Source organism: Sarcophilus harrisii, chromosome 2 (assembly GCF_902635505.1).
Source record: "Sarcophilus harrisii chromosome 2, mSarHar1.11, whole genome shotgun sequence".
Lineage (NCBI taxonomy): Eukaryota > Metazoa > Chordata > Mammalia > Dasyuromorphia > Dasyuridae > Sarcophilus > Sarcophilus harrisii.
In genome coordinates this window covers 177,180,533-177,193,395 of record NC_045427.1, presented here as the reverse complement: position 1 = coordinate 177,193,395, position 12,863 = coordinate 177,180,533, and the positions used below count along the sequence as shown (strand labels likewise).

The following is a 12,863-nucleotide window of genomic DNA, read 5'->3' as shown; positions in this document are numbered from 1 at the left end:
TTTCCCTTTTCTGATGTCATTGACTATTATATGCAGGGAAGAGTGAGAGATGGGCCTCATTCTTTTTTTTCTATATTGAAGAGTTCTCAAACTTGTAGACTATTTCTAAGTATGTGTATTATAAAATTCTATAAATGGCAGATTTTTTTCTTCTTGAACAAAATTTGATCAAAAGTCAAAATAGACTCTATCTTGGAATATTTAAATGGTGCTTTTGAAAATGTTATCTGCTTCCTGTTGGTAGTGGTATTTTGTACTATTATTTATAGTTATACTTGTTCACAGATAATCCATTTTTCCTGATTTTTTTTGGTAAGTTATCTCTTTTATTTCCAAAAATTTCCCAATATGCTCCTTAGAGAGCCATTCCTTGTAATAAGAAATTAAAAAAAGAAAGGAAAGGCAGGTCAGGCAAACCAAACACATCAGCTGAATCTGGCAGTCGATGCCATGTGGCACATTGCACAATGCTCTGTTTTTCCAAAGAAGGATGATGCATTTTAAAATTTTCTTTTAGAGGACTAATTATAGAGAGTTCAGTTTATTTTTTTCTATTATCAGTGTGACAATAATTGTATATATTGTTTCTCTGACTGTTTGCTTATTTTTCCATCAGTTTTTCTTATAGATTGTTTATTCACAAGTTTCATAAAAGTCTCACTTTCATTGACAGTATTACTTTTGACAGCTACTTTCATGTTAGTTTCATTATCAGGATACCTTAGTGGCATTTGACTGTACAATTTTCAGTGGTTGGAAACGTCAATAAGATTCCTATAAAATAAATGGTATGTCTTGACTACTTTGTAGGGCAGCTATGGGATAGTACAGGATGGAAGAAGGAAGACCAAGACTTCCCTTAAGTCCTATGATAAGAAATGTCAATTTCATTTGTAAAGTTAATGGGAAACCTTTCTCTCTGGTTCTAAGAAGAGAAATAAAAATGACTAGAAGGAAAAAAAAGTTGGCAGTAGCCCAAACATGAATGGTTTGGAACTATGGAATGAGAATAGAAGAATGGATCTGAAAAAGAATAAATGGGAACTTTTGTTTTTCATAATTAGCATTTCTTCACATTTAACATGTTGAGCCTTAGGTATATGTGTATTTTTCTTCTCAGACCTTCTCCACAGCAAAGCTTGCCAGTTCCTTTTCTTCTTTATTTATGTTTCCATCTAGTCATTTGCCCTTTCTCTATTCTTCCCACTCTCATTTATCTCTCATCTTTGCAAACTGTTTTCTGCCCTGAAATGCATTACAAAAACTTTAAAAGATGCCTCAGAATCCCCTGAGTTCATTTAAGAGACCTGGTTCTCCTGGCAAAAACAGGGTGGCCTGATTTTATTTGTCTCCATGGATTATGTTCTAGGAATCTTAAATATTTGTTGTTATTTACCTAGGCACAGTTATTATTCATGTGCAGACTAAAGCCCTCTGGGTTTGCTTGCAATGGGAAAGTTTTTTGGTTTTTGTTTTTTTTTTCAGGGCTAGATCATTGGATTTTTAAGCAAAGTGCTAATGTAGCCATGGAAACAATAATTCGTGTGTGTGTGTGTGTGTGTGTGTGTGTGTGTGTGTTTGCACACTAAGGAGTCAGGAAATAAAAATGAAGTGACCTTTACAATGGAGATATCTCTGTAAGAATTTATGAATGTGCTTTTGAAAGATCCATTTGACAGCTGGGTAGAGTCTGGATTGCAGTTTTACAATAGGGAAAACAACCAGCAAGCTTTTGCCATAGTACAGCATAAAGTGATGAAGACCCATGCCTGGGTAGTGGCAGTGACAGAGAAGAAAAGGGATATATGAGAAAGATATTACAAAGATAGAATTGACAGAACTTGGGAATAGATTGAATTTGGGGGTAAAAAATAAAGAATAAAAGATAACACCCAAGCTGTAATTTAGGTGACCATGAGGATAGTACTAGAAAAGTTATTTTGGGGGTTGGGAGGAAAGATGGTAAGTTCAGTTTTGGATATATTGAGTCTAAGATATCTAGGGGACATTGAATTGAAAATGTCTAATTGCTGGAAGTAGAAGTCTGAATAGTAGGGTTAGATCAGCACATTTGGGAATCATCAGCATAGAGATGATAACTGAATCATAAGAATTGATGAAATCAATATAAACAGAAAAAGAGAAGATGGTCCAAGACAGACTCTTGAGGGGACAAACACTTTTAATTTATCTCCAGTGCATAGAACAGTGTCTGACAAATAGTATATAACCAATTATTGATTTTTAGATATAATTATCAAGTTTCAGAGTTAGAACTTTAAAGAATTCTCATAAAAGAATCCTTATTTTTTTGTGCTAATATTCTTTTTTCTACATTCTTTCCAGAATAATTCTGGGTATGAAATGTGTCACAGACCAGAAATGAATCAGTCAGATTTATTCCTAGTTCTGCCTCTATCAACTTAGACAATCTTGAAAAAAAAAACACTTTGTCTCAGCTACTTCCATCTGTACTTGTATTCCATGTTAATTTTAATAATGTGATAGGAATTATTTATTAAGATTTTTTAAAAAAAATCTCTATATAAGGAAAAGAGTTGTAATAATAGAGACACTGAATTCAAAGCTTCCCACTTCTCAATCACATTTATCTACCAAAACTGCTATTATGTAAATATATCTAGTGAAGAAGGACTAATTCCATGAGGCAGTCTGTTCCATTTTTGTGCAGTTTTAATTATTAGTCAGTTTCAGGGTCTTATAGACTAATCCTAACTCCTCTGTGAGAAATTTTAAACTGTCTGAAATGGAGCATATTTTCTTTATGTCCTCTTCTTTAGCTGACCATTTCCACTTCCTATAATAATACCTATAGAACATGTTTTTTTCTTTTTCTTACCACCCTAAGAGCTGTATAAATAGTTCCAATTTATTAATACCTTTATTTGTTGTAGCCCTCAAGGTAGAACACAATATACTGTATAATATCTCTCCAGGGCAAATATATAGTAAGATTTCTAACTCTTTATTTTGGACATTATACTTTCTTTTACTATAGTTTTAAGTCACTATAGGAGTTATTTTTGTTATTGTTTTTATTTTTGGAGGCTATATCATAATGTTGTTAAATAATGCACTTGTAATCATACTCAGGCCATGAGTTTTGAGCTTGCCTAGTGGCTTATTTGCATGAAAACTGCACCTCTTTTTAAACATCTTTCAAATATTAAGATAAGCATTATACTAAATTCTCTGGGATTTAGGTGATAGAAAATGTCATTTCAAGATAAATAAGGAAGAAAGCACCAGAAAGAAGATTTGTAGTGAATAATTTTTCAGCCATCACCTTCAAGATCAGTGTTAATTTTTTGAGATTTTCTTTGGTCCCTGACTTAGATTTTTTTTTGTTCAGCTTAGTTTAACATGATGCTTACTCACAAAATTAGTAGGAGGAAGAACTAGCTGCCTTCACACTCAGAGGCACAAATGTCAGATTCTTGGCCTGTCCAACTTTTCAGCAACATTAAAAAGCTGACTATTTTTTTCTTGACATCATAGCCTAGAGAGAAATTTGGAAAGCTTAAGACAGTATTCCTCCATTTTGGACTGATTCTTTCCAAATCATTTTTTCCACATTATACTCTTGTTTGTGTAATAAATGTATTGTTTTAATATGGATTCTTAGAGAGATGTAATCACTGTTGTAAAACCAAGATATCCTAGTCCTATAATTGATTTAATGTAGAAAATCACTTCTCATTTCTAAGCCACAATTCATTTTTTCTAAAAAATGAGGAAATTTGGACTAGAGTTTAAAGAACTTTTCTTTTTTCCCCTTCCTTCCTTCCTTCCTTCCTTCCTTCCTTCCTCCCTTTCTCCTTCCCTCCCTCCCTCCTTCCCTTCCTTCCTCTCTTCCTCTCTTCCTTCCTTCCTTCCTTCCTTCCTTCCTTCCTTTCCTTCCTTCCTTCCTTCCTTCCTTCCTTCCTTCCTTTCTTCCTTCCTTCCTTCCTTCCTTTCTTCCTTCCTTGCTTCCTTTCTCCTCTCCCCTTCCTCTCTCCTGTCCTCTCTTCTTCCCTTCCTTCTTGACTAGCTTTTGCTATTTTACCCAGATAAGAAGTATAGTAGTCATCCACAAGTTTGCTTCCCCTGCTACACATCACTGATGATATTGATGCCAGAATTATTTCAATTGACTTCAACACTACGGCAACTCAGACAGAACTCCTGCGCTCAAGTGATCTTGACTCAGCCTTCCTAATAATAGGGATCACAGGCATATTTCATCATTGTTCTAATGTAATAACATTTAATCAATTGATATTTATACATGTATTGATGTTGTCTCTGGAAGGTAGGTAGAGCTATAATTTCAATCCCTTGTATGAAATACCCTCTACTAATTCAGGTTGTCAAATTATCTACAACATAGAAAGTACTTTGGGACACTGACAGGCTAAATTACATTGTTACATTGTAATGATATTGAAGAGGCAGGATCTGAATCCACGATTTCATGATCCCAAGGCTTACTTTCTTTCAAATTTATCTATTTAATAAATTAAAAGAATATATGTAATATTTAAAATGAAAAATACTTTGTTAATAATTATAAATATAGTACTAATGTGATTGGGATAGCACTACAAGTAGACTTCAATAGTTTCTGTTTTGGCAAAGATTCTCTTTAAAAAAAAAACTCTGGAAACACTGGAAGCAATTAGTCAATGAGAGTTGAGCTGGTGAGGGAATACAAAGCCAGAATTATTATAGATGTAGGGTTCCAAATTCACAGAAGGGATTCATAATGGAAGAAATTGAAAACGACATCTCTTCTTCGTTTCAGTTTATTTGAGTAGATCCAATTGAAAGTTCAGAATTTCCACTGGTTAGCCTTAAAAAATGAAAGGATCAGGAGGTTAAAGATAACATTACTTTGTAGTTTCATGGTATCTTTGGTCCAAAGAACTCTGAGTTGCCTAATTCCTTCAGTTATCAGTACACCTTACTGCATTCACAATGAATAATAATACAACAGATATTCTGTGTAGTGACATTAAATCTGGCATCAGCCAGCTAAGGACTCAATTAATATTATACAATTAACATTATGATTAAATTTGTCCTATAATTATGCAGCCAACATACTTTAAATGTCACAGAACAACCAAGCTCATATGGTGCTTTGAATGTGAGTTATTATGGTAGTTCTTCTTTTAGGTGATATTCTCTCTTTGATATCTTTTCCTTTAGTATTAAAGCTCCTAATCACTTCAAAGGTACCACGATTTTCAGATGAATAATAAGACAGAAGTATTGTATTTCAAGAGGTACTTAAGATATTTCATACATTTAATAAGCATTTTTGGTTGTCAGTAAATAATATTTTCATATTACAAATGGAATACAGACTCAGAGAAATTAAACCCTATTCCCAGAGTAACACAGTGAATCTTTAGCTGAGCTAGGAATAGATTTCAGAGAACCTAGTTAGTCATCTTGTGATCTCATTAGCACCCACTCAATTTAGTGTATGATTTCTTCACTAAGACTGGAAAGAATCACTTTTAATGTATGCTATGTATATTTAATATGAGAAAAAGATACAGCTTAAATAATAAATAAGCTTACATTTATAGTACATTGCAATCTATAATAATTTTAGACATATATATATAGCCTTTTAAAGCTTACATGGTGCTTTTCATATATAAAATTTAAGTTCCCCCAGTGATAGACTTGTAGAAAGTGATCTCAGATTTTAGGTTTTAATGGATCAGAATGGTTTTCAAACTGGTCCACAAGCTCCCACTGATGTGTCTGCTTTTATTAGTCAGCCAGAAATTACACTTAATTCAAAGCCAAGGCATTTAATGAAATCACATAGTAATAAAATAACAACAGAACATTATTCTTATAAATGTTGAGATCACTCTCCCAGATATACAGATAGTGAGAAGATTGGACCTGAATAGGGATCACATATGGTTGAATGTTTATTTCCCTCGAGGGACAACACATGCCTCCAATACTGCAGAACTCCCTCTACTTCTGCTGATGCTTTAACTTTGTCTTCTGCTGGGTCTGCTTCTGCCCAGCTGGGTTTTCCCCACTGGATATCATGTTAATTTCTCTCATGAGTGTCCCATTTGGTCTTTAGTCTTTATCTGGTCTTGAGTTGTCTTTAGAATCACCTCATACTATGTCTAATTTCCAGTAGGAATTTCATAATTAACAGAGATATTTAGCATTTATATAGCATTTTAGGATTTGCAAAGTGCTTTACAGATATCTTCTTTTCTTCTCACAACCACCCTGGGGAGTAGGTACTATTTTGCCCATTTCTTATAGATAAAGAAACTCAGGCAGACAGTTTAAGTTATTTGCCAAAGATCACAGGACTAGTTAGATGTTTGAGGTTGGATTTGAATTTAGGAATTCCTTACTTTAGATTCATAATTTTATCTACTTTATCACCTAACTGCTTCAATGAATTAGTAATCCCTTTCCCTTCTGCCTAGGACTACTGTCCCTTCTCCCTCCACTGGGTCTCAGCAATAGTCTCCAGCTGAGGTGCTGTTCCCAGGGCCATCTGCTACTCTGTTTTCATCTATCTAGTCAGCAGATTATATGGCTTGAAAGCTTCTTCTCTGAGGGAAAAGAGGGATACATCTCTCTTCAAGTCAACAAACATTTTTAAGTGCTTCCTATATGGCAGTCACTGGTGTAAGTTCTTGGATATAAAAAGAGACAAACAACCCTGTCTTTGAGGAACATGCAAACAATAATGTACATGCAAGATTTTTACAAGGCAAATTAGAGCTAATCACAAAGAGAAGGCCCTAAAATTCAAAAGGACTAGGAAAGGCTTCTTGTAGAAAGAGGGACTTACATGGATACTTGAAGGAAGCCAGGGAAACAAGAAGGTAGAGAGGAGACAGTGTTCTAGACTTGGGAGAATAGAAAGGGAGGATATTGAAGCATTAGTTGCTTCACCTTTTCTCTTAGAAAATTAAAAAAAACCTGTAACTATGCTTGCTCTTTGAACTCTTCTTTCATTCCAACCAGTATCTGACTTAGAGCCAAAAACCTATTTTATTTCTTATCATACTCCCCTGGATAAGAAAACTTATTACTTCCTCAAATAGGAAAAATGTGAAGTGAAATTATGGTGACCAAATCAATTAATACAAAGATCTCTATTTACTTGTATTGCTCATTTGTATTAGCTTGTAATTTCATGTTTCCTTGAATCTCTTGGTAAACAGATGAAAACTTTTTTTCCTCTAATGTAAACCTTTCCTAATTTCCCTCTGTGTCTCCCCCCACCATCTTGGTGCTTTATTCCTCCTCAAATTACTCTGTGTATTTACTTGTCTCTGTTCATACACCATAATATTTAAAAAGAACCTTTAGACCAACAACTCTGAGTGAAGTAGATAAAATATTATTATTTCTATTTTCTAAATAGACTATTAGTGCTTCAGCTTGTTTCATGTCTCTATACTCTAATCTGTCCTTTATTTAGCCACTAAACTGATTTTCCTAAAGTGCAGATTCAATAATGTCATTTTCCACTTATTCTTCCCTACACTAAGTAAACTCCATTGGCTCCCTATTACCCTCCAGAATCAAATACAAAATACTCTGCTTGCCATTAAAAGCTCTTCATAACCCAGCCCTTTCTAGTCTTCTTACACTTTATTTCCCAATCAAATCAAAATGCTCTTTAAATTGGTGATACTGGCTTCCTGGCTGTTCAATGAACAAGACACTTCATCTGTGGGTCTGAGTATTTTCTCTGGATGTTTCCCTTTTTATGCTTTCTGTCCTCAACTCTAACTGCTGACTTGCTTAGTCCTAAATAAAATCCCAGTCTTTTATAGGAACCCTTTCCCAAACCCTCTTCATTCTGTTATGCCACAGTTCTCTTTTATTGTCCTAAGTTTCCCTAATTATCATGACCCAGTCCTGACTCAGTTTCTCTGCTTCATTTTATAATTATCAGCTCAAAGTTCAGTCCTGCAAAACCTCCCTTCCCTCTTTATCAGAATATTTGATAAAGATAAAAGATCTATATGTTTTAGAATATCAGAATGTCTCTCCTCATCCCAAGCTATCAGAATGTTATATACCATCTTATCAAGATGCTTCTCCCCATGTCCGGAGTACCCCCCCCCCATTATGTCATCCCTTTCCGGAGGCTCACCCCACTCTGTCAGAGTCCCGTTTCTGCTCTCAGTACCCTGACTCCGCCCCTGCCTTAGGATACCCCCTGAGTCTGAGCCATGGGTATATAGGTCATTGAGAACTCATATTGTTTGCTGGATTCTTGGAGATGATAATCTCATTTAGCCCTGGGACCAAACCATGGATCCATTTGGTCCCAGTAAATCTGTCCCATTTAATAAATTATTAAATACTCTCTAATCTCTATCTTGCCTCAGTTTCTCTGGCATTACAATTCTAGTGCCTTTGCTTTATTATTTATTTCCTATTTATTCTGTATTTAACTTCCTTTGTATATATTTCTTTGTATTCTGTCTTCCTTGTTAAGTTATGAGGTCCTTGAGGTAGGAGACTGTATTTTGCCTCTTTTCTATCAATCATTAATTCAGTGCAATACTGACGCATAGGAACTATTTCATAAATGTTGGTTGATTAAAGAAACTGAAGCTCTGGAAAGTAAAGGGACAAACAACCCATGAGACTTTGACCTAAGTTTCTTTGCATCAATTGTGGGAGTCTTTTTGCTATCATCTTTCCATGTTGCCTTCTAAAACAATGTCCAACTATAGTATACTATTTGTTCCTGATCATTTTCTCTATATTAGGGCTTGTAGCTAGAAAGATATATTAAAGGTATCCTAAGGTACAGTGATAATACACTTTAAATTTTTTTTTAATGGCTTCATCTGGAAAAGGTAGAGATTTAGAAAAGAAGATATATCCTTTATCAGATCACATTTCCCAATTTTCTATTTGAATATATGTGTGTATGTATATGTATGTATATATGTTTGAATGGATATGTCAATGTAATTTTAGTTAACCTGAAGCATTTGGAACATTGTCTGAGTCTTTGATATCTCTTCTTAAAACTAGTCAGTTCAACATTTAATCTTCAACGACAAATAAGTGAAACCTACTCTAAAGTAGAATCTACCATGGAGATGTTAAATGAAAATGTACAGATAGACAGTTGGATAGGATTTTTAGGGGGAAAAAAGCCAAACATAAGTTAACCCCTTTATTTTAAAATGGTTTTAAAAAGTGAAAATGCAGAATTTTTGAGAAATTAAATGTATTGCCTAAGGTGGTTTTTGTTGTTACTCACATAATCTTTGCATATATTTCTTCCTTATTCTGTATCCTTTGAACTTTGCATCTATTCAGATGAGTGTTCCCAAGCTTCTTCATGTTTTTGTAGTCATTATTTCATAGGTGCAGCAGTATTTCATTGTATTCATGTGATGTACTGTAATTGAATCAAGCATTTATTACTTTTACTTTCTGATCACTACTAGGATGCAAAAACAAAATCAAAACATTCTCTACCATCCAGAAGCTTAAATTGTATTAGATATAATTCTTCCTACCCTTTCCTCACTAAATACTTTCAGCATATTGGCTACACCATGACAACTGAACAAAACTAGCCAAAATATAAAAGAAATAACAAAGAAGTAGGGATGTTTTAAAATTTTTCATGTACATAGGAATAATTAAGCAAAATGATTAAAAAGCAGCTCATTCTTTCCTGACTAATGTTTTTTTCATCTCACTTAGGGATGGGAACAAAGAATCCTGCAAAACTTCAAGAGAAGTACAGGATAACAAAGCCCCTCTTTTTTCAATGCCCACTTTGAAATCTTTATTTCAATTGCATGCAATAAATTAAGCAGTTGTTTCTATGAGTAGAAGTCTAAGTTAAATAGAAGCTAAACTGAATTGGTAATTACTATTCAACACATGTAGACAGGCATTTCCATGTAAAAGCAACCAGAGTTGTTTTCTTTCTTTCAGTTTGTACATTAATAGTAGATCTGACAGTCCTTTGGTACCTAAATGATTGTGAAGAAATGTTCTATTCTTAGTTGTGATAGTAACAGCCTGTGGCATGTTTAAGTAAGCATTTCAAAGCAGAACAGAAAATATCTTAAGTCAAAGTCTTGTTGGGGCTGTTTATGTCAAGATGTTGCTCATTTCAATAGCAGAAAAAGTCCATTCCTTGTGGGGTTAGGGGGGTGGGCACTTCTCATCAGTTAGAAGGGGAAGTACAGTGAAAAGATCTGTGTTCTTGTCTCAGACCTGCCACTAACTCTGTGACCTGGAGACAGTTTCTCTAATCCAAGTCTCAGTTTTCTAATTTGCATTGTTAGTAGCCTGCTGTCATATTATGTTCCACACCTAGGAGACTTCAGGTTACATCCTTACCCTGAGGATTTGTTCTGCAGAGCGTGGTTTCTCTGGAAATGTCATTTGTAATATTTCCTTACCTAAAGGTTTATTCATTTTTTTTAATGGAACTAACTTAATGATGTTAAGTAGAGCAAACAAAACAGTATTTATAAAGTATTTTCTATGCTAAGTGTTGAAGAAGAGGTTTGGGGAATCTTGATGGTAATTTTGTTGATATTCCCAATGAAGACACTTCCTTTACTTATGTAGGCCAGACAACATGTATTTAAATGCTACTATGCTAAGCATTGGAAATACCAAGAAAATAAAACTAAATGCAAACACATATATACACACACTTACAAATACCTCTCTATCCTCAAGGAACATACATTTTAATGGAGGATACCACTTGTAGATCTCTAATTAAATATGATATATTGATATTTCTATGTCTATTTATCTTTCTGCACATACATACACACATTCCATGCATAGACGGAAAGCAATCTGACAGGGGAAAGCATTGTTAATTGGGATTTAGGAGACAGAAGGGGAAAGGCTTCAGAGGATGGGCTTCAAGCTGAGTCCTAAAGAAGACCAGGAAAACTAAGAGGTATCACATGGCTTATATTATACATGGCAGAGACAGCTTAGAACTTAATTCTTCCTAATTGTAACAGGATTGTCTGTCCATTCTACTGTGTGCCTTCTCAGAGGGACTATGGATTCAAAAATAACATGAAAAATCATTACTGCTCTCACGAAATTTTATTAGCAGTGATGTGGTGCAACCCTTGGAATTCATATAGTAGAAATCCCATTAGTAGTAGAGACCTCAATACTTTTAAGAAACCCTACACTACCTGACCTTGGAAATGATGTAGTCACCTTAGGAATAATAATAATAATAATAATAATAATAATAATAATAATAGTATATAGTATATAGGAATAATAACTAATAGCATAGGACCTTCCCTTCTCCCTAACTCTCTAGCCCTTGCCCTTTCTTTCTCTCTCCCTTCCTACCTCTGACTTTTAAGTAGTGCCTCTTCACTCTCAGGCCCCAGTACACCTCATTTTGGTTAGCCTGTCTGCCTTTCATGAAATAAACTTTTGGCTATGAGATCACTTTTATGAGTCTTTCACATTCCAAACGACTCTCCCAATCCAGTGCTTCACTGATAGGATAGTACCCCATTTTAAAAATTGTATTCAATGTTACTTCAAAAGATTTACTTTTATTGAAACTAAATTTTAACTCATTTATATGAGCTTATTTCTTTCCTTTTCTTTATTTGCCTTCTACTCTTATCTATATTTTTCTTTCTCTTTGCATTTTTCCTCCTTCAAACAGGAACTTTTTTTTGGTACTAATTTGTTTCCATTTTTTATTTTTATTTGAATTTATATTTTGATGCAACATCTTTATATATTTTTGTTTGTTACAGATAAACTTTACATGGGGCCAGGACAACTGTACCATGATTTACAAAATTTGTTGCATGACTTGAATGTAGTTGGTCAAATCAGTCAATTGATAGGAAACTTAAAAGGAAACTATCAGGTAACCTCCCTCTCTCTCAAATGAATTCACTTTTCAATGCTATTTTCATTTCAAAAGCTCTAATATCTTGTGAAATTCCAAAAACAATATTCCATTTTTCCTTTTTTATTCCTAGACATGTCAGAATGAATTTCAGCCTAACTGGCTGATTTGAATTATTAGTGTTTATCTTTGAAAAATAATAGGAAAATTATCATTCCCTCCCCTGCCATTGTCATAAAGTCTTTTGGCTATCAACTTAGTTTCCCTTAAATTAAATCTTACTTTTACTTGGACAAAACCATAGTGCATCTTGAACTTCCAAAAAAAAAAAAAAATGGTCACCAGATGTAAGACTTAATCTGTCTTTCTGAATTGTCTTGCTTTGAATATAATTGCCATTTCCTTGTTACTTTACAAAATTTTTTATGTTGCTATTGTTTTGTGTAGAACTTAAATCAGTCAGTGGCACATGATTGGACATCAGGTTTACAAAAGCTTATCATGAAAAAAGAAGATGAAATCCGAGCAGCTGATTGCTGTCGAATTCAGTTGCAGCTCCCAGGGAAACAAGACAAGTTAGTAGAACTTTTAAAATGAGATTTCCTTTATTATAAGCAACTTCTTTGGGGGAAAATGACTATTTATGTTAGAACTATATTTATTTTTTAGTCCTAGTGATTGTATTAGACAGATAAAATGTGTAATTAAATTTCAGGTGAAAGAGATTACTTTAAAAAAAAGTGATTACTGTTTTATTATTATTTCTGGCAGGTCTGGACGGCCTACTTTCTTTACAGCTGTGTTTAATACATTTACCCCGGCCATCAAACAATCTTGGATCAACAACTTACAGATGGCTAAGCTTGCCCTGGGTAAGATTTAGTTATTTCAAGTTACATGAAGCATTCTTACACTTTCCCTGGTTACTTTTCAAGATTACTATAAGATATAT

The 12,863-nt window shown here is 34.0% G+C and overlaps 1 protein-coding gene across 3 annotated transcripts in view; it reads left to right on the top strand.

The window, feature by feature from the left end:
* The window catches only part of ARHGEF10 (Rho guanine nucleotide exchange factor 10), a 215,807-nt gene that overhangs the window by 155,826 nt on the left and 47,118 nt on the right, over positions 1 to 12,863 (top strand). For all 3 annotated transcript variants that reach the window (XM_023494669.2, XM_012539906.3, XM_023494668.2), the window contains 3 exons: positions 11,814 to 11,929; positions 12,359 to 12,486; positions 12,683 to 12,783. In XM_023494669.2, the coding sequence (XP_023350437.1) occupies positions 11,814 to 11,929; positions 12,359 to 12,486; positions 12,683 to 12,783 (345 nt within the window). The remainder of the gene's footprint in view (positions 1 to 11,813; positions 11,930 to 12,358; positions 12,487 to 12,682; positions 12,784 to 12,863) is intronic.